Source organism: Dendropsophus ebraccatus, chromosome 4, assembly GCF_027789765.1.
Source record: "Dendropsophus ebraccatus isolate aDenEbr1 chromosome 4, aDenEbr1.pat, whole genome shotgun sequence".
In the NCBI taxonomy this organism is placed as follows: Eukaryota; Metazoa; Chordata; class Amphibia; order Anura; family Hylidae; genus Dendropsophus; species Dendropsophus ebraccatus.
This window is the reverse complement of record NC_091457.1, coordinates 80860646-80883001: the sequence shown is the minus strand read 5'-3', so window position 1 is coordinate 80883001 and position 22356 is coordinate 80860646. Positions and strand designations below refer to the sequence as shown.

The 22356-nt window shown below is 45.0% G+C and overlaps 1 protein-coding gene across 5 annotated transcripts; it reads left to right on the top strand.

Moving 5' to 3' along the window:
* Positions 1-1255: 1255 nt before the first annotated feature.
* Positions 1256-18615, top strand: SDR42E1 (short chain dehydrogenase/reductase family 42E, member 1). 5 transcript variants are annotated; one of them, XM_069966160.1, is made up of 4 exons: positions 1741-1900; positions 6036-6121; positions 8566-8663; positions 13078-18615. In XM_069966160.1, exons 3-4 carry the CDS (start codon positions 8596-8598, stop codon positions 14183-14185), a joined length of 1176 nt encoding a protein of 391 aa, XP_069822261.1. In that variant the 5' UTR covers positions 1741-1900; positions 6036-6121; positions 8566-8595; the 3' UTR covers positions 14186-18615. The 5 variants fall into 5 exon arrangements, with proteins under 5 accessions (XP_069822262.1, XP_069822259.1, XP_069822261.1 ...); XM_069966161.1 differs by lacking the exons at positions 1741-1900; positions 6036-6121 and adding an exon at positions 1256-1641; XM_069966158.1 differs by lacking the exons at positions 1741-1900; positions 6036-6121 and adding an exon at positions 1257-1603.
* Positions 18616-22356: the final 3741 nt, after the last annotated feature.

Here is a 22356-nt window from a genome sequence, read left to right as displayed (position 1 = left end):
GTCAGCCCGCCTCCAGTGCTTCTGCCTGGGCCTGGTGGTACAGTCACTTTAAGCTCCATTCACTTCAATGAAACTGAGCAGCAAAACCCTGCTCAAGCTGGAGACAAGAGTGGGGCTGTCTGTGGAAGAAAGTGGCCATGTTTTTGTAGCACTGGATAACCCCTTTAAAGCATGGAGATCAGTTTTGGGACATATGTTTAGACAGCTGGGGTGTTTCTTGTCCCAAAACAGCAGCTATGAAGCCTTCCCAGCCCCACTATCCTGAAGTGAAGTCAAGGGCACTATATCTCATACATATACATTATTACGCATGTGTAGTACAGGGAGTTGTGTAAATACATAATGGTGGCTTGGTGTGACACCACTATGTGACAGGTTCTCTTCTAAGGGGTATTCTGGTGATAACTGCTAGATCAGTGGGGCTCTAACCACTAGGACCACCCACAATCACTATGTCACCTGTTTAAAACAAATGGCAGTTGTGACTAATCCCATATAGTGTCTAAACGGTGCGGCAGTGAGCATGCCCAACCTATGCCTCATGGATTTCTATGGATAGGTGGGGGGCCCAGAGGCCGACTGCCCATCGCTATACAGTGGAGAATTGATACCTTATACCAGATAACACAAGCATACACCTTCAACCAAATTACTGGCAGTTCTGTAACAGTGCTTATTCCCCCCTCCTCATTGACAGCTACACATACTACACTGTCAGACGCTACCACTGTAGGCAAACAGCCATTGCAGGCGTATGGGCACCTTTAGACCCTACAGGCCATAGGCATTAAGTCAGGGACCCCATACTTCTTATGGATACATACTGCCTTGTCCTCACAAACAATGAGAGGGGAAGGCTACAAATGTATTAACGTGCGAAGTCACATTAGGCTATTTGTAACCTGAAATACTCTGTGCTGCTGGGAGTCCTTTTTCCCATGCCCAGCCAGTGAATACCAACTATGGCGTGTTGCATCCTGCTAATGTTCAGACACTAGGCCTCATCTACACAATAGTTTTTCTGCAGAGTACAGCATCAGACTGAGGAAGGAAAGGGGACTGAAAAGGCGGAGAAGCCCCGCCCCAGGGACACCACCAAGCATGGAGGACAGTCCTAGGAGTTACCATGGTAACTACATGTCCTACAATGCCTTGACAACTGTTTTACTGTACCTCATGTCTAGTAAATGATGCTGGGACGTGTAGTGCCACTGCAGCTGCCATACATCACTGCCTATAAGCCCGATACAATAGGCCCACAACAATCAGATCGCCTCTTACAACTTCCATCATCTACTAGAATAAGCGCGCGAATCTGACTAGTCGCCATGACAACACGTCAGCTGTTCTCCCGGTCTAGTATTTGCACGTGGCGCAGCTCCAGCCCCGTTATACATGTACCCAGGCTCCGATTGACGCCGCTCAGCGCCTCCTGCACGGACTTCACATCCTCCGGTTTCAGTTTCCCCGCCATGGTGCAGCGTCGTGATCACGTGCTCTTACGTCAACGCGTACGTCCGCTCCGTTTTCCGCGAGTCGCCACGGGTAACGGCGTGAGTCGCTGTTATGTGTGTACACGGACCGTAAAACTCAACTACTTCTGGTGAGTGAGACGGCGAGAGCAGAGAAAGCCGCGGCCACGTAAGCTATGGCTTCACTTCCTCACATCAGCTGGAGGAGGTTAAAGGTCAGCGTGACGTCACGTGGGGAGAGTGTCACCACCTGCCCAGGTGACCCGGTGCCCGCGCCTCTTCCCCTCACAGGGATACCAGTCACCGACCGACATTGGCAGCTCTTATTACCAGAGGAAAGTTTCAGGCAGTCACAGTTCTTTTATATGATGTCAGGAGAGTAATGTGCTACATAGCAGTGTTCTGTCACTCGCTGTCCCTTATTACAGGTGCTAGATATAGTGTGCAGGTTGTACCACCATGTATTACCATATACCATGTATGCTGTATACATTTATTCAATAACTATATTATTATGGTAACCCATTTCCTATATACAATACCTTCAGCTTACAATGGTGGCGGTTTGGAGGAAGATGGTGGATTGGAGCCAGACCTTTTTAATTGTACATGAAAGGGCCTATCATCTTCTATGGCCCCATACACACATCCATATGTATTCGGGATCTGTGTTGGGGCAGTGATCCAGGGATCTAGGTTTTCTGCTGTCTAAGGGTCCTTTTACACACACAGATAAATCTTTTCATCGCTCGTTTAGCGAACAACAAGTGATGATTTTTTTGTGTGTTTTAAATGATAGACATTTATGGTGCATTTAGACCAGGGGTCTCAAACTTAATTTACCCGGGGGCCGCTGGAGGTAGAGTCTGGGTGAGGCTGGGCCGCATCAGGTTTTCTACAAGAAAAGCTCTTACAAAAACATTCCAATGTCATCAAATGTTTTTATCTTTTCATCTGTTAAAACCACATATAGTTGCTGACTAGAGAAATGTAACTATTATTATTCAGATTCAAATGTCTGTATTGACAGTTCATTAACATTTAACTTTTTGAACATGAATGGAACACACACACACACTGCCTGACCCCCCCCCCCCCCCCCCCCACACACACACACACTGCCTGACCCCCACCCCACACACACACTGCCTGACCCCCACCCCACACACACACTGCCTGACCCCCCACCCCCCACACACACACACACTGCCTGACCCCCACCCCCCCACACACACACACACACTGCCTGACCCCCACCCCACACACACACTGCCTGACCCCCACCCCACACACACACTGCCTGACCCCCCCCCCACACACACACACTGCCTGACCCCCACCCCCACACACACACACACTGCCTGACCCCCCCCCCACACACACACACACACACACACACTGCCTGACCTCCACCACACACACACTGCCTCACCCCCACCACACACACACATACACTGCCTGACCCCCACCCCACACACACTGCCTGACCCCCACCACACACACATCTTTTGCATTAAAGGGGTACTCCAGGCTGGGGGCCCCCATCCTCCCACCCGACGTAGCACCCGGACGTCCTTGTCCAATCAAATTAGTGCAGGGAGGGAGCTTGGGGCCGCAGCGGCTCCACGCTCCCTCCCTGCGCTGATTTGATGGGACAAGGTAGTCCGGCCGCTACGTCGAGTGGGCGATGTGTGAGGCGGAGGGGCAGCCGCGGCGACCTGCGAGCCAGATGCGGCCATCAAAAGAGCCGCAACTGGCTCGCAAGATGCTGGGGAAAAAAAGATTCGGAGTGGCAGGCATTTAATCCAGGGCTGGGCCGCATTTACAGTAAAATTACCATTGAGGAGGGGGCCGCAAACTAGTGTCCCGAGGGCCACAGTTGACCCGCGGGCCGCGAGTTTGAAACCCCTGATTTAGACAGAACGATTATCGTTCAAATCTGCACGATAACGATCGCATTTGAATGATAATTGGCTTGTGTAAATGCAGCGAACGATCAAGCGACGAGTGATAAATCATTCATCGTGATCTTTCAACAAGTTTTCAAAACGACGTTGGTCGTGCATTGAAAATTCGATAGATTGTTCCATCTAAACGCTGATCGTTATAAAAACATATTGTTACTTCTAAATCGTTAATCATTCGATTGGACGAGCTATCGCTCCGTGTAAACGCAGCATTAGACGAGAAGATAAATCGATGTGAAAAGTCGTTAATGCGATTGTAAGTTCATATTTATTCTATAGGCCACGTTCACACAACGTGTGAATCAATAAAGAATCAATAAACCATGACCGTTGTTGCAGATTGCAACGACGGCTGTTTATTGACAGCAGCCAGCTGCATTTGCTTCTATGGAACACCGGCCGCACTGTATACACTGTCATACAGTGCGGCCGTTGTTCTCTGCGGCTGCACAAAGAACTGATTTGTCTATTTTGTGCGGGCGCATTCCAATTAGGAGAAAGTGATGTCCACCCAGCTGGATCAGCATCACAGAGAGCGACAGGTATTAGATGTGGCTGTGTCAAACACCGCCGCTCTCATGCTATGTGTGAACGTAGCCATATACTGTGAATGATGAGACATGAGAATGATCAACAATGATTTTGAAGTCAGCTCAAAAGATACAAACAAATTTTCGTTGGTAGTTTAATCGCTGCTGCGTTTACACCATAAGTTTATTGCTCAAATTTGAACAATTTAATGATTTTTTTGCACGATAATCAGCCAGTGTAAAATCCCCCTAGAGCGAAACCTGAAATGCCTCTGTCCTAGTGCCCACACTGTGCACAAAATGTGCAGCTTATACCAATAAGTACACACACAATCCAGCTCAACCACATATCAAACCATACCTCCCAACTGTCCCGGATCCGGCGGGACAGTCCCGGTTTTGGGGTGATGTCCCACCTTCCCCCACCCCGGCCGGGCCCCGGCGTTCGCTCCTAATGAGCGCTCACAGCGACACCTACTGGCCGGGCGTATGCTGCTCCTGACACCGAGGAGGCGATGCACAGGCTTCTGGTGCAGGCTTCCTCTTCCAGCCCCGCGGCACCCGCACTCCTCCCCTGCTTGGCACAGATGATGTCACATCCGGTGCCAAGAAGGAGAGACGAGTGCAGGCGCCGTGGAGCTGGAAGAGGAAGCCCATAGTTGCCAACAGTCCCGGGTAATGACCCAGTAAGCCCCGCCCCCATTGCGGTAAGCCCCGGCACCCACCGCAGGGCTAACTAACCAGCAGAGTACACAGGGCCAGAGGAGGAGAGATGCCATGGACAACTGGAAATATGGTAAGTATAATGGGTGACAATGGGGGCGGGGCTTACCAGGTCATACCCGGGACTGTTGGCATTTATGGAAGCCTGCACCAGCAGCTCCAGGAGATTGAGTACTAAGAGGCATACTAAGGGGGTACTAAGAGGCATACTAAGGGGGTACTAAGAGGCATACTAAGGGGGTACTAAGAGGCATACTAAGGGGGTACTAAGAGGCATACTAAGGGGGTACTAAGAGGCATACTAAGGGGGTACTAAAGGGCATACTAAGAAGGTACTAAAGGGCATACTAAGAAGGTACTAAAGGGCATACTAAGTGGGTACTAAGAGGGTACTAGGGGGTACTAAAGGGCATACTAATAAGGTACTAAGGGGGTTCTAAAGGGCATACTGAGGGGGTACTAAGGGGCATACTAAGAGGGTACTAGGGGGTACTAAAGGGCATACTAAGAAGGTTCTTAGGGGCATACTAAGGGGGTACTAAGAGGCATACTAAGGGGGTACTAAGAGGCATACTAAGGGGGTACTAAGAGGCATACTAAGGGGGTACTAAGAGGCATACTAAGGGGGTACTAAAGGGCATACTAAGAAGGTACTAAAGGGCATACTAAGAAGGTACTAAAGGGCATACTAAGTGGGTACTAAGAGGGTACTAGGGGGTACTAAAGGGCATACTAATAAGGTACTAAGGGGGTTCTAAAGGGCATACTGAGGGGGTACTAAGGGGCATACTAAGTGGGTACTAGGGGGTACTAAAGGGCATACTAAGAAGGTTCTTAGGGGCATACTAGGGGTACTAAGAGGATACTAAGGGGGTACTAAGAGGCATACTAAGGGGGTACTAAGAGGCATACAACATAGGGTCATACAATATACCATGTGGGGGCTAAAAAGGAGGGGTTATATTATGTGAAGGCTACAAAGGGGGCTATACTATGTGCTTTTGGGGGGCTCCTGCACAGGAATGGGTCCTATACTATGTAGGGGCTGCTACGGGGGAGGGCTATACTCTATGGGGACTGCTGCATAGGGGGAGGGGAAAGATGGCAAGAAACACAAAACTGAAGCAGAGAAGACGTCCCCTGTGAGTCACCGGATACCTGCAATACAATCACCTATAAGGTCTGCAGAGCCTGAGTACAGCCTAATCTACCGCTATATGGTCACTGCTGAGGGAGAGTACTGCTCTTTGTATAGTGGATGTTATGTAGTAATGATATGGGGTATAAGTCACTATGTGGTGAAGATCTGGTGAAAATATTTGTTTCTTATGTAATGGCAACAGGTGATGCGGTTATGAGGGGTGTGGCTACAGGGGGGCGTGGCACATTGCCGAGACTGTCCGTCTTTCCTCTGCGCAAAAGTTGGGAGGTATGTCACCCTGCGTTAAGCACTACCTTCCATCCTTCTTGAGGACTAGACAGAAAAGGTTTCAAAGTTTCTAATTCCAGAAGTGTGAAAACAATTCAATCTTAATTCTTCTCCAAGAATAAAAGCTCCTGACATATACAAGAGTCAATGCATTGTGATGGTGATCTTATTCATGCTCGTACTACCATAACACCTTGTGCTCCATTTAAAGGGGCAGTGATCACTTCTAGTATAGTGACGTCTGAAGCAAATAACAATACCTGCAAAGTGTTTGCAGTCCTGACTTCCTTGCTGTCTTTGTCTGTGCCATGCTATCATTTGAAGGTGATGGGGTCACTGAAGTCAGTGGTGTGTAGCAGACAGTATCATTTATGGCCACTCCATAAAATCCGCCGCCTGAGCAATAAACTCGATTTGCCTTATGGCAGAAATGGACCTGAGTCCGGGCCAATCTGCTGTTTCCTGTCTAATGTATACCTCAATAAGTTCCATTGTTTTTCAAAGAACTTTTTGGTGCCTTTGCTTTTGTGTCTTTCTATTTCTATTCTCTCTACAGCAAAGAGTAGTTTTAGTTTGGGAAATCACCATGTTCATGTTTCGGATGTTCTTATGTAATCAGAGCAAACATCAAAAAATGTAATTTTGCTATCATTACATAGCTTAGGGTACCCTGATTATACACCTTATTACAGTTTCTTGATATGCCCTTCCGTTCCCAGGATATGTGGGATTATAATTTGTCTGACAATTTAGTTAAAGGGGAACTATCAGCAGGTTAGGCTAACAGGGCGGGAGCAGAGCCAAGGAGGTAAAAGACACATACCTTTCTCCTAAGCATCCCTGGCGCTATAAGAGGCTATGAGCAGAATAGATTCATCTACCCTGCAGATGATTCCCCTTTAATGGTCAGCTGGGCGTGAACCTAATTTTAATAATTGAAGAGAACATTAGTTGATGGTTGTGATTATACAATCAGCAGGTGTGTATTAGGCATACTTGGCCCTCATTGTAAAATATTCACACTTAAAGGAGAAGTCCGGCGAAAATTATTTTTTTATATGTTATTACTGATGGAAAGTTATACAATTTTCTAATGTACATTAATTATGGGAAATGCTCCTATACTGCTATTTCCCTTAATTTAGTGTACCAGGAAGTGTTAGAATTCTCTCAAAGGCAGTGACGTCACGACGAAAGGTGTAATTCCTATGGAGTGTCCAGCAGGGGGCGCACTATATATAGAAGTCAATGAGTACCATTGACTTCTATATATAGTGCGCCCCTGCTGGACACTCAATTGGAATTACAATGGATGTGTATGTAATGTAATATACAGTGTTTTTGATTGAATACATTTATGAAATACTTTGGGGAGCAAGTGTCCTTGCTCCCCAAAGTATTCCATAAATGTAAGCAATCAGTACATCACAGTAAGCCCGCCGCCCGCCGCTACCGAACGCCCGCCACTGCCGCCGCTGTGGAATACTCTCAACTACTACTCTCCCCACCTGCTCATAGCATGTGCAGGTGATGGGAGAGTAGTAGCCGGGTTATATGGCTGAGATCGCCGCCGCAATGCCGCGCAGGGGGAGCCGCTCATCACTGCAGCTATCATCCCCCTCCTGCTGCTTCCTTACTCTATGTGATAGCTGACTTCCTGCCCGGCCGCCGCTCTCCGTTCACACGTGCCAGTGGCCGGGCAGGAAGTCAGCTATCACATAGAGTAAGGAAGCAGCAGGAAGGGGGAGGGGAGGGGGATGATAGCTGCAGTGATGAGCGGCTCCCCCTGCGCGGCATCGCGGCGGCGATCTCAGCCATATAACCCGGCTACTACTCTCCCATCACCTGCACATGCTATGAGCAGGTGGGGAGAGTAGTAGTTGAGAGTAGTCCACAGCTGCGGCAGTGGCGGGCGTTCGGTAGCAAGGACACTTGCTCCCCAAAGTATTTCATAAATGTATTCAATCAAAAACACTGTATATTACATTGCATACACATCCATTGTAATTCCAATGGAGTGTCCAGCAGGGGCGCACTATATATAGAAGTCAATGGTACTCATGACGTCACTGCTTCTGAGAGAATTCTAACACTTCCTGGTACACTAAATTAAGGGAAATAGCAGTATAGGAGCATTTCCCATAATTAATGTACATTAGAAAATTGTATAACTTTCCATCAGTAATAACATATAAAAAAATAATTTTCGCCGGACTTCTCCTTTAAGCCCCTATAAGGCTACGTTCACACAGAGCAAAAGGGGCGGATTACGCGAGGAAATATTTCCGCCTGAAATCAACTGATGCTGAATTCCGAGCATAATATAAGCAGAAGGTAAGCAGAATCCCTGCGTATTCCGCTAGCTCAGCTCGTAATCAGCTCTTGACAAATTCAGCATGTCATATTACAGGATCTTCCGTTCAATTGTTACTCCTTATTTACAGAGTATACCTGACTTCTTGCCTTAAGAAAAGATGGACATTCCGACGTCTCCCAGGGAAACAGTTGTCATCACTGGAGGTGGCGGCTACTTTGGCCACAGGTTGGTGCTATGGTATAATTAATAATGTTGTATAATTATGGAAAGTCTATTAATAATCTATTTAATTATTCAATGCCATTGGGGATACTTTGACTAATGAGGACTAATTGCAACTTAAAAAGTAAGAATACTTTTATATACTGTGGAATTATTAAATATAGGTAGTTTTAATTATTGTTGGTAGATTTTTGGGCAGGGAAATGGCATATATATGCTGTATAAGCAGAGTATTGCAGATTCACTGATATGACACCCACGTTATCTACAGATAGTGGCCATGACCGCTGCTCTTTACATTGCACTGAAAGGAAAACACATTCCCTGTGGCATATAAACACAGTGGTATAGCTTGCATATTGTACATTGTGGTTTAACTGGCAAATACTAGCAACCCCTCCCCCCACAAAAATACCTAATCTGGGTTGTGCTTGTCTGTCAGGGTCTTGAAAAATCATTACTTTAAATCTTCTGGAAGACTTTATATAGATATCATGGCTCTTACTATAGTATGTGTCAGTATGATGTAACTAAGAAAAAAACTAGGTAGACCTTTAGAGAATCTGAAGGGAATCTGTCAGCTGTAGTTCACACTCAAAACTGCTGACACTGCAGGGCTCCAGACTAAAAAATTTACCTAGGAGCCATTGGCTCCTAACCTGAAAAATTTAGGCGCCAAATAGAATATTTGGTCGCCAACATTTTAAACCATGTAAAATTAATGTTATGTTACATGGGACTTACTGTGTGCAGAGGCCGCGGCAGCCTCCTCCTCCTCCTCCTCCTCCTCCTCCTCCTCCTCCTTTAGATCCTTTCTTTTCTTAGTTTGAAAACGTTCAACATGGAAACTTGCAACCTGACAACCATATACAGTCTGACAACCATATCCAGTCTGACTCAGTACTTCAGCCTCACTTGGCTAGCCTTTTAATGAGGCTTACTCTTCTGAACTTGAACTTAAAGGGAACCTGTTGACCCCCGTGCCGGGGTGACAGGCTCCCAACCCCCCGTTAGAGCCCCCTATACTCACCTCATCGCGCCGGGTCCCGCTTCTGAAGATGGTCGGGTCACGGAGATCTCAGCCGCTGCAGCCCGGCGCGCACACTGAGAGATGAGTCCAACGCTCAGAGAATGACAGGAGAGTCCAGCGCTCCGTCATTCTCTATGAGTGTTGGACTCATCTCTCAGTGTGCGCGCCGGGCTGCAGAGGCTTAGATCTCCGTGACCCGACCATCTTCAGAAGCGGGACCCGGCGCGATGAGGTGAGTATAGGGGGCTCTAACGGGGGGTTGGGAGCCTGTCATCCCGGCACCGGGGGTGACAGGTTCCCTTTAAAAGCTTGCAACAGTCTATACATACTGAGCTAGACTTCTGACTGCAGCCATAGTGACCCCCCACAAGATGTGTATATAGATAGATATATCTCTCACCTAGTGACTAATGCAAGTGACCCCCTACAATACAGACACCTGAGGGGCCCTGATAATAATAATTGTGCATATATCTATCTCCCAGTGTCTGCAGCCAGTTTGCCCTACACTTATAGATGACCCCCTCTACCCCCATTATAGATGCCCCCTCCTCCCCCCCCATTATAGATGCCCCCTCCTCCCCCCCATTATAGATGCCCCCTCTTCTCCCCCCCTTATAGATACCTCCTCCCCTTATAGATGACCCCCTCTACCCCCATTATAGATGCCCCCTCCTCCTCCCCATTATAGATGCCCCCTCTTCTCCCCCCCTTATAGATACCCCCTCCCCTTATAGATAGCCCCCTCTCCCCCCCTTGAACATGGCCCCTCTTCTCCCCCCATTATAGATGCCCCCCTTCTCTTCCCCCCATTATAGATGCCCCCCCTTCTCTTCCCCCCATTATAGATGCCCCCCCTTCTCTTCCCCCCATTATAGATGCCCCCCCCCCTCCTCCTCTATGCTAAGCAGTATTTAAAAAAAAATAAACACACAAACTCACCTGACAACCCGCTCCCCCGGCGATCCTCCTCTTCTTCTTTGGACGCTGTCCCCGGCTGATGCGCGGCTGCCGGGGGTGTCCCGTCCTATCCCCGGCAGCGCGGCGCGTCAGTGAGCTCCCTGTACGCCGGGGCTGTGACTTCTGACACAGGAAGCGTCTCTGACGCGCGCTTCCTGTGCCGGAAGTCAGGGCCCCAGGCAGCTCACTGATGCGCCGCGCTGCCGGGGATAGGACGGGACACCCCCGGCAGCCGCGCATCAGCCGGGGACCCGGACTTAAAAAGACAGCGTGCCGCCGCCGGGGCCAGTCGCAAATGGCGCCCAGATTAATAAATCTGGGCGCCATTTGCAAAATATTAGTCGCATTGGCGACCATTTTGGTCGCCATCTGGAGCCCTGCACTGTTAGATAGCCGTTAGATCAAGGAGACACGTGGTAACTTTCATATATCCAGTTGTGCTTGCAGAAGGTAGGAAAATGCTTTCATTCTGTAGTACAGAGAGTCAAATAGGCCTTCCTGAAGTGCCAAAGTGCAGCAAGCTGTAACACCTCCTTCCAACCGACCCCCCCCCCCCCCCCCCCCTCAATACCTGAACCAGCTTGGGACTCGGCTTCCAGGTGTCAATCAAGAATGGAGCGGGTGAGAGGAGACATTCCAGATTACAGCTATTTAAAAGCTCAGGAAAGCTTCTTTGACTCTTTGTACCAAAGTATAAAAATGTTTTACTGCATTTTGGAAGAACAAATGGCAGTATAAAGGTACCATGTAAAGGTACCTCTTTGCACTAACAGCTATCTAACAGCAGTTTAGAAGGTGAAGTACAACTGACAGATTCCCCTTAAAAGACGTTTTGTACATCTCTCATTCACAGGAAGTTGCATATGTAGGGATCACTGATCATGGCTCATCCCCAAGATCTTGGCTCCATGCAAAATACATTGAGCCCTACATTGGTACTGATGCAGCATGATACAGTGATCCCTTGTTTGATGTTCCAGCCAGCATATTGGAAGTTGCAGTTTTAACATGGGTTTGAGGTCACTTAGGGTCCATTTACAGAGAAAGATTATCTGACATATTATCTGCCAAAGATTTGTAGCCAAAGCCAGAAACCAGACTATAAACAGAGATCAGGTCATAAAGGAAAGACTGAGATTACTCCTCCTTTCAAATCCTTTCCTGGCTTTGTCTTAAAATCTTTGGCAGATAATCTGTCAGATAATCTTTCTGTGTAAATAGACCCTTCACATTAATTGGATTTGCTGCTGATTTGCACAGGTAAAATCTGCTGCGGATTGTAATACCAATTGTAATATAAGCATATTGCAGACTATCACATCCACAGCATACTAATTCTGCTGTGGATTTGTCATGGATTTTACTTTCAGTGCAGAAGGGTTCAAATCTGTGGTGAAAACACAAGAAAATCTGCACATAACACACATTTGGACACACTACCAGTTTGTAGAGAGGTATAAGGGAAAACTAGATGGACCCAGTGGTTTTTTTTTTCTGCTGACAATCTTCTATGTTTTTAGGCACAGTAGAAAATTCTTAGACACAACCTAAGGCTTTGTTCATGCACTATGATATAATATAATCAGTAAAAATAAGGCTATATTTTAAATATAATAATTCATTCCTTTGAATTCAATGGTAAATTAACTGGTATTGCACACATATCATAGAATAACATCTGTAATTGATTACAACTATCCAAATAATGAACATGCTCATTATTTATTACCTGCGTTTGCATAATACAGCAGGTTTTTTTTCATCTGTTCACACATTGTTTTATTTTCACTCAAGTTTACGGCCGTATTTAACTTTTATTTTACTGTGTGTGAACCCAGCCTACGGCTATGTTCCGACAGTATTTTTGCTCAATATTTTTCAACCAAAACAAGGGTGGATTAAAAAAAAAACAGAGGCTATGTTCACACTTTTGAAATTGAGTGGATTGCCGCCATTTAATGGCAAATAATTGTTGTTATTTTGAAACAGCGACAACTGTTTTGAAATAACGGCCATTATTTGCCATTAAATGACGGCCATCCACTCAATTTATACAGTGTGTGAACAGAGTCTTTCTGTGTTTTCAATCGACTCCTGGTTTTGATTAAAAAATACTGAGCAAAAATACTGTGTGGGAACATAGCCTAAGGGTACTTTTACACAGAGTGGCAGATTGGCAGCCCTATTGCAGCTATATTCACAATGTAAAGTCCATACCAGTTTGTGCAGCTATGTAGTACTGTTGAAGATTTGAAGCAATTTTTATTTGTAAATTTAAAATAAAAAAAAAATTGTGGTTTGCATCTGCATCACAATGGATTTATTGTAAATTTTGACTGACAGTTTGCAGCATATGCAAACATAAATTCACAGGACAAGAAATCACATATTGAATACAAAATCACCCTGCTTATTTCCGATTTCTAGATTAGGCTGTACACTATACAAGATGGGGGTCAGTGTGGTTCTTTTCGATGTACGGAAACCAGAACAAGATCTTCCTGATGGAATCCAGTTTATACAGGGTGATATTCGATCCCTGTCTGCAGTGGAGGAAGCTTTCTGTAACGCAGCCTGCATAATCCATACAGCCTCTTATGGAATGTCTGGGCGGGAACAACTTCAGACGCAGCTGACCGAAGAAGTCAATGTGAATGGGACAGAGAATGTTATCCAGGCTTGCATAAATAAAAGCGTACCACGGTTAGTCTACACCAGCACATTCAATGTGGTGTTTGGAGGGCAGTCCATTAAAAATGGTAATGAGTCAATGCCATATCTACCTCTGAATCGCCATGCCGACAACTACTCCCGCACCAAAGCAATTGCTGAAAACAGAGTGCTGAAAAGCAATGGGCAGCAGCTAGCAAATAAAAGTGGATGTTTACGTACTTGTGCCCTCCGGTCAGCCGGGATCTATGGCCCCGGGGAACAAAGACACCTTCCCAGGATTATTAGAAATCTTGACCAGGGGTTGTTCATATTTTTCTATGGGGATCATAATAATCTGGTGCAGTTCGTTCATGTAGATAATCTAGCATCTGCCCATATTTTAGCTGCTATAGGTCTTACAGATGTAAAGAACCACATAGCTGCTGGCCAGGCGTACTTTATAGCAGATGCCATTCCAATTGATAACTTTCAGTTTTTCCGGCCCTTTATTGAAGGTCTTGGATACAAGTTTCCTTCTGTCCGGGTTCCCCTCTTTTTTATATATTTTATGTCCTACCTCACTGAATGGCTACATTTCCTTATCAGGCCCATCTATAACTTTCAACCTTTGCTGACTCGCGCTGAAGTTTACAAAACAGGGGTTACCCACTATTTCAGCATTGACAAAGCCAAGAAAGAGCTGGGGTATGAACCCAAATCATTTGCTATGCAGGAAGTTGTTGAATGGTACAGAGTACGGGGTTTTGGGAATAAAGTCAAAAAGGTGAAAAGTTCTAACTTCCTTTGGGATCTGGTGGTATTTTTCCTGCTGGTTGTTGTGTTACTTGCTTGGGTTCCTAGTGTGGTGGGTTTATCCTTATAGTTTCTGATGATAGAAAATAAATTACATTTTACAGTTTAAGGCCCCATTTACACCTCATTTTTGCTGCTTGTTGCTAATAAACATTGGGATAACAGCAAAAGGATATGCCAATGTATACAACAATGGGTTTGTTAAGCTTAATAGACCCAATGTAGTCTACTAGTGACTTGTATGTATACTTTTATTTTGTGTAACTCATTGGTAGACTGCGTTGGGTACTTTAAGCCTGTCATTGTTTATGTCAGCACACTTTTTTGCTGGTATCTCAATGTATATCTGTGACATGCAGCAATAATTAGATGTGCATAGGACCTAGAGCTACATGTCATTTAAACTTGCAGATTCTTACTTTACTTATCATTTACTGATAATACTTTGCATGTTTTACTCCAATCACATCCAGAGCTAAACTCTAATTTTTTCTCTATGACATTAGGACTTTGGTGCACTATAAGAGAGGTACTGTTTTTTTTTTTTTTACACCCTATAGTGTCTTATGTAAACATGTTTTCTACAGTTCTCTGTGTGAACCTGCAACAGTAAGGCCTCGTCCACAGGTTTTCTTCTGGGACCTCAGAAATTAGGATTAGTGTTGTCCTGGAGAAAACATCAGTATGGCATCAGTGATGCATCAATTTTTCTGTATCTGCAAAAATGGATAGGAGGGTAATAAAAGGCCACAGGGGGAGCATGCTTATGGCTTACTAGTCTATCGTAGCAAAGAAAACTTGATTCAGCACCAAATCCATAGAATTCTTCTTTTTATTGTAATAGAATCCATGACATAAAGCTAGGTTATGCTTCAGTAAAACACAGACAACACATGGGTGTATCTGTATGTCATTTAAAATGTACCCATTGGCTTCATTTAGAAAGACCGTATAAATGCAGGTCATACTTTTTTGTAGAATGTCCAAAAACAAATCCATTTTCAAAACGGATGTGGGAATGATCACAGGGAAATCAGTGGGATGAGGCCTTAGATATGAGGACCCAAGGTTTACATACAGTTCTGAATGCAACGAGCATAAAAAAACACTATCAGATTAGAATTTGTATGGGTAATCAGTGCTTCAAAGAATAGACCTGTCATCTTTCCTAAGTTATATATACAAAACTAGTGGGCACCACACAATACACAGTAGAGTTCTAAAAAAAAAATACAAAATTCTCTAAAGAAAAAAGCATATGCACAAAAACTGGTAACCCATCACAAGAGAATATTAAATAACAAATACCAATACACAAAAATATCATATATAAATACAAAGGTACAGGAGCAGTACAATCAGGGAGATACTCTACATCAAAATCATTTAAAATGTCAGCCATAGTCCTACTGGCGTTCCAGTCAGGACTAGTTCAAACAACCTGACCACAGGACTGTACATGCAATAGAAATAGCTCTATCCCCAACAAAGAACAAATAAGGCACAATGAGACAAAAAATAATAGATGAAATGAATGGGAAAAATATAAGGAAAAGTCCACCACATGCAGTCCAAAAAAAAATGAGAGGGTCAGGTGGGACCAGAGACCACCCCACACGTTCCGCTGTCCAAACAGCTTCCTCAGGGATGTAAGTAGTACAGGTATTAAGCATACTTATATAGGGACCATACATGTGGGGACAGCCCCCAAATTAATGTAATTAACGTACCATGTGCAGGGAAATACAGTGTCTTAAAGTGGCAATCGGTGCCATTTTGGCAATGCAGTGCGTGCACAATAGTGCTACAGGGCTGAACCCAGACGTAAAAGTACGCAGACCACAAGAAGATGTCGGCTGCTATGTATTCCATAAAATATCATATGATTGAGACAAAGTTCTATATATTAGCTTATATGGTAAGAATAGCGTCACAATACTATCTAGCGTCCCTGGGCGCACATCGGCGCCATATTAAGAGATACGGTGCATATGCTACTGCATAGAGATGCTGAAGCTAGAGGCAAAAATACATAGGCCACGGAAAAGAACAGGGCTTTGATTCCTTTGTTTTTAATGAAGCCACAGGTTGGCATTTGACCTTTGGCTCCATTAACTCTCTATGGAGCCGCCAGAGATATCAGGGTGCTATACTTGGCTATTTCCAGCAGCTATAGACATCCGGAGGTTGTACCCCCTGATAACTCTGCGAACACCTTTAAGGATGGCAGTGACAAATTCTTCCTAGCCTACTTGTTTTCTTCCTGCCTTTATTTCCTGTCATATTTACGTTATGCAGATTACTGTTTGCTAGGGATATGCTTTCTGACAACATCATCTGAAAGATCCTGGTCTGCTACGTATATTTTTGCTGCAGTCTTTCCAAGCCAATCACACTTTTAGCTGTTTTTATTTGATTTTATTTTTAATAATAAAAAGTCAGAAATATTTTTCAAATGATACACTTTTAATTTTAATTGTATTTTCTTTAAAGTATTTATTAATATTGCCACAGATTTGTAAAACTGGTGCTATTTCTGATAACATATCACTATGACTATTAAGGAAACTAACCTTCTGCCACTATGTACCCTCTGCATTTTACTTATTGTAGACCGATCCAATTACTGTATGTGAAGTCTTACAAGACAGACTGGTTGCTATGCAATTACTACCTGTATAACTGTATAAAAAGCTTTGTTTTCTAGACAGTGTATCCATAATAGGACTGTCAGACATAATGCAGATGGAAGAGGAAGATCTGCTGAGTACCAACGACATACCCTAAAACACCCTGCAGTATTAATACAATTTATTTTTAATTACCTCTTTAGAAATGTATTATGCAACATCATTCTTACCATTTTCATACCCAAAATATAATCGCATCTAAAAAGTTAGTGTACCTGTCGTTATAAAAAACGTTTGACATGTCATAGAGACAGAGGTGGTCTGCACTGCGCCCCCCAAATCCTGCTGTACAGCTCCAGCAACCACAGAGCCACTATTACCCTAGAGACTGAGCACCTCCGTGTGCAGCCGAAGTTGAGAGGGGGAGGAGGATATAATGGGTATGTGCCCGGGCAGAGGGGGAGGAGAGCACACCGGGTATGTGCCCGTCTGCTCCAGTATACCCCAGCTGCCCCAGTTATAATTGCACCCCCACCTCGTGCCCCTGCTCCAGTGCCCCCTCTTTGTGATGTGCTGCCAGAGGTTGTAAGGGGGGGGGGGAAGGCTCATTCAAGGTTTCATTTGGCCCCATGACTCCTAGCTATGCCCTTGGTGGTGACTACGGCATCCAGGCCAGTCTGTACAGCCGGGGACTGGGGACATGTGACACAGCAGCCTGTACTTCATCAATCCTCTGTGTCATTTGGTAAAGACAATATTGTGTGACATCAGAGCAGGTAGTCGCCAGAGACCGTACACACAAGAGCTGTTTGTTGCTGTATGAGTGATGCAATAAAACTGCTGTCTTACAAATTCCAGCCTGCATGCTGAAAGTTGTAGTTTTACAACACCTGGAGAGCAACACGTTAGAAACTGATATAATCTATGCCAGACAGACAGACAGCCCATAGGGACCCCATAGACAGTGCCAGCCTGGGAGAGGACCCCCCATAGACAGTGCCAGCCTGGGAGAGGACCCGCATAGACAGGGCCAGCCTATGAGAGGACCCCCAAAGACTGTGCCAGATAGAGAGGAGACTCCTTTAGACAGTGCCAGTCAGAGTACCCCCATAAATTGTGCCAGTTAGACAGGAGACCCCCCCCCCCCCCCCCAGACAGTGGCAGTTAGAGAGAGGACCCCCAAAGACAATGCTAGGCAGAGAAAAGACCCCCATAGTCTGTGCCAGCTAGAGTGAGAGGGCCCCATACACCATATCTGGGGCTGCGCAAGGATAAAAAAAAAATCTGTTTATTCAGCAAAAAAAAAAATAAAAAATATATATATATATATATATATATATATTTATATATATATGTATTTTAATTAAGAATTGTCCATGATGTTAAAAAAATCAAGTTTTTTTTTTTTTTGCCATATCACCCAGCCCTACATTTAACTTTGGTCAGTGAGAGCAGTATACTAGTGTTTAGGAACCATGCACCCTAGTGGTGGTTACAGATCTCAGTAATGCATTGTGGTTGGTGTAATATCCAGTACATTCTCTTAAATTTTACTTTGCACGTTAACCTTTTACAGGTTCCTAAAATGTGAGAAATACCTCAGATTTTTGTTTTTCTACTACAAACATTATCACTGCCTTTTGCACTGCTTTTTTATGCATTCATTCCTGTTGAGCAAAAGACACATTCCTGTTTGTTAAAGGCCTTCCATTTTTGCATTTAGTATTGTGTACTGTTAAACTTTAAATTCAGACTTCAAAAAACAACTGGACTCTGAAATGAAACCCGCAGGGTAAATGTCTTTCAGGTTCATAACACGATTTCTACAAACTGCGCAAAATAAATAAAGTTATTATCTTGTTAATTAAAATGTGTTTGATCTATTTTTATCACTATGTAGAATGTTTCACTCGCTAATATGGAATTAACATTTGTGAAAACAAAAATAAGCATGATAATTTTACAATGAAATAATAGAATTTTTTTAAGCAGGTGGAAAGTGAAGGCTAGTCTGTCTGTTTAATATAGAGGAACTGCTGTAAAATAAACTGCTGAGTTAATGGAGAAGTTTGGGCTCAGACTTTTTTTATTTCTTGCAAAAGAGCCGGGTAGGATGTGGCTGAACATAACAGCATGCACCTACCTCCCGGGCTGTGGTCTGCTGTCCTCTGCTCTGGTTCCCGGTCCTGGGTCGTGACGTTTCAGGGAAGTAGGGAGGTGCATGTTTGCCATGACTCAGGATTGGTTTGGGGAATAAACAAGTCCAGTCTGTGGAAGTGCTATTCTACAATTTACAGGATATAAAGGATCTGCTGCTAACATTTTGGTGCCAGATGCCTTCAGAGGTCTTGTAGAGTAAATGATTTCATGGTTCTGAGCTATTTGTGCCGCATGTGCGGTACCTACACGATATTAGGCCAAGAAAACCTCAACGTATACACCAATGTTCCCATAGATGATGTGGTCCAAGATGGGCTGCAAAGTTGCACAGTGGTCAGCACTTTTGCCCTGCAGGGCCGGGGTCCTGCCTTCCAGTTTTACCAAGGACAACATATGCATAAAGTCTATGGGAGGCATTTATTAAGTCCGGCGTTTTTTACGCCGGACTTAAAAATGCCCCCGCAGCTCCGGCGGTACGGAGATTTATGTAGAGGCGGACTGCCTGTACATAAATCCTGTGCGCGCCGGTGCGCACCGCCGAAAACCTACGCCAGCTGAGTACTGGAGTAGGTTTTCGGCGTAGAATTGGGCGGAACGGATGATAAATCGCGCGGACTCTGAGTCCGCGCCCTCCGTTCCGCCCACTTCCCGCCTACTTTCCGCCCCCTGGCTTACTCGGCGGAAAGTGCCGATTTGCGATTATTTTATTCGCAAATCGGCCATTTGCGTATAAAATAATACGCAAATCGGCACTTTCCGCCAAAAATCATCCGTCCGCCGGATGATACATGTGGCCCTATATGTGCTCCCTGTATTGCATGGGTTTCTTCTAGCATTCGCTCAGATTCTACATTCATATGTGTGTCTGAGATGAGAGAATTAGTCATTTCCATTTGTGAATTTCTGTACAGAACCAAACGAATAGTTGAATCTATATAAGCAATGAAAAATGGATAATTAACATCACAAATGTGATCTCCTTACAGGATTTTACTGTATTTTTCCTTTTGATGGTTTATAGATAACAAGTGAGCGTTTAAAGTGGCCATACACTTTGGTAGCTGTCAAGCAAATACATTGTTATTGGCAGGGGGACAATATTACTGTGGTTGGGTGGCTTTACACAACAATGGCATTATTACTGTGGGTGGGGGCTATACACAAAAGGAGGCATTATTAGTATGGGTGGGGGGTGCTGTACACAACGGGGGCATTATTACTGTGGGTGTACGTAGCAGGGGCATTATTAATAAGGGTGGGTGAGAAACTGTTCAAAGTAGGGGGATCGTTATTACTATTGGTGGGGGTGCGTAGCAAGGGGCATTATTAATAAGGGGGAAGAGCATTGGGCATTATTACATTATAAAGGGGGGTCATAGTAGGGGATATTATTACTATATGGGGGATCGTACTTACAGGGGGCAACCCACATACCGACTTTACTGCGCATGACACTAAACAGTATTACTACTGTATGGGACCCTGCAGGTAGGTATACCATAGAAGATTGTCAACAGAAAAAGACCACTGGGTCCTTCTAGTCTGCCCTTTTTAGCTTTTCCCTTATTATTTTTTAAGATAGATATATGTTTATCGCAGGCATGTTCAAATTCTGTTATTGTAGATTCACCAACCACATCTGCTGGAAGTTTGTTGCAAGTATCTACTACTCTTTTAGTAAAGTAATATTTCTCACATTGCTTCTGATGTTTCCCCCAACTAACTTCTCACTGTGTCCTCTTGTTTTTTAGTTCAGTTTTTTTCTAAAAACACTTCCCTCCTCAACCTTTAGTATTTTAACATACTTAAAGTATGCACAAGCAAAAAAGACAGAAATGGCTGCACATCGCACCCATGGCTGACACGAAAGCTTATTCAGCTACATTTAAAACCAACATCAGAAGTTAGTATATAATTTGGCCAAACCATATTGCCTCATGTGCCACGTGCAGGTCTTCTGATACACATGAGTCCCTAACCAAAAAACATCACTGTGCCGGTCAGCGATCACAATCCCCGCAAAGCGTGCGCAAGCAGAGAAGGGGGGGCCACGGAATGGCCATGCAACCCCATTGTCACAGGACCAGACCCAAAGGGCCCCCCCGAACCCCGCAGGCGCCACCGGCGGAAAAAGTGGACGGCATGGGGGTCGCAGGGCCGTCCCATGGCCCCCGTTCCCTGACTGTGCGTACCTGCGGGGTTGGTGGCCACTGACCGGCACGGTGTGGACTTAGTGTAGGGACCCATGTGTATCAGATACCGGCACGAGGTACATGGGGCAGTATGGCTTGATCAATTCATACACAAAATTCTGATGTGTTTTTTATTTAGCCTAGGGGCACTAGTATCAGCCATAGGTGTGAGGTGCAGCACTCTTTTTCTTCCCTGAACCGCATTTTGTTTCTCTCTTTTCTCCGTGTTTTGCACTCCTCCTGGTGAGACCCACATGACCGCAATTAACAGGAGACACCTGAGTGCACATGGTTTTAATCCCTCCTGTTTTTTCCCATTCTGTCTGCAGCAGCTATGGTGAGTGCAATACCTCATCCAGACTTGTGTTGTTTGGGTGCGACCTTCTCCGCCGGCGGTGCTGGCCGGGTTCTGGTGTGGGGTTTTTGGGTCTGGTCCTGTGGCATGGGGGTCGCAGGGCCGTCCCATGGCCCCCGTTCCGACTGTGCGTGCCTGCGGGGTTGGTGGCCACTGACTGGCACGGTGTGGACTTAGTGTAGGGACCCATGTGTATCAGATACCGGCACGAGGTACATGGGGCAGTATGGCTTGATCAATTCATACACAAAATTCTGATCAGTTTTTTATTTAGCCTAGGGGCACTAGTATCAGCCATAGGTGTGAGGTGCAGCGCTCTTTTTCTTCCCTGAACCGCATTAACATACTTAAAGGTTTCAATCATGTCCCCCTTTCCCTTCTTTCCTCCAGACTATACAGATTCAAATCCTTAATCTTTCCTGACATGTGTTATGCCTGACACCCTCGACCATTTTTGTAGCCCGTCTTTGGACCACTTCTATTTTATCAATGTCCTTTTTCAGATGAGGTCTCCAGAACTGGACATAGTATTCCAGATGTGGTGTCACCAGAGCTCTATACAGCAGGATCACAATCTCCCTCTTCCTACTGGTTATACCTCTAGCTATACACCCCAGCATACAATTTGCTTTCCCCTCCGCCTGGTTGCACTGGTGACTCATTTTAAGGCTGTCGGAAATCACTACCCCTAAATCCTTCTCTTCTAAAGTCTTTACCAACACAACTGCCCTTATGATACTCTGATAAAAAATAAATGAATAAACCAGCTGCAGAAGCATATATCACTGCTTACCTGTCTGACCCAGTTCTGAAACTTCAAAAAAATCCATTTGTTTTAGGCGTCTTAGTTCTGTATTTTTTGGTTGTACTTCCTGGTTCAGTAGTTGCTAAGTACTAGAGTGGA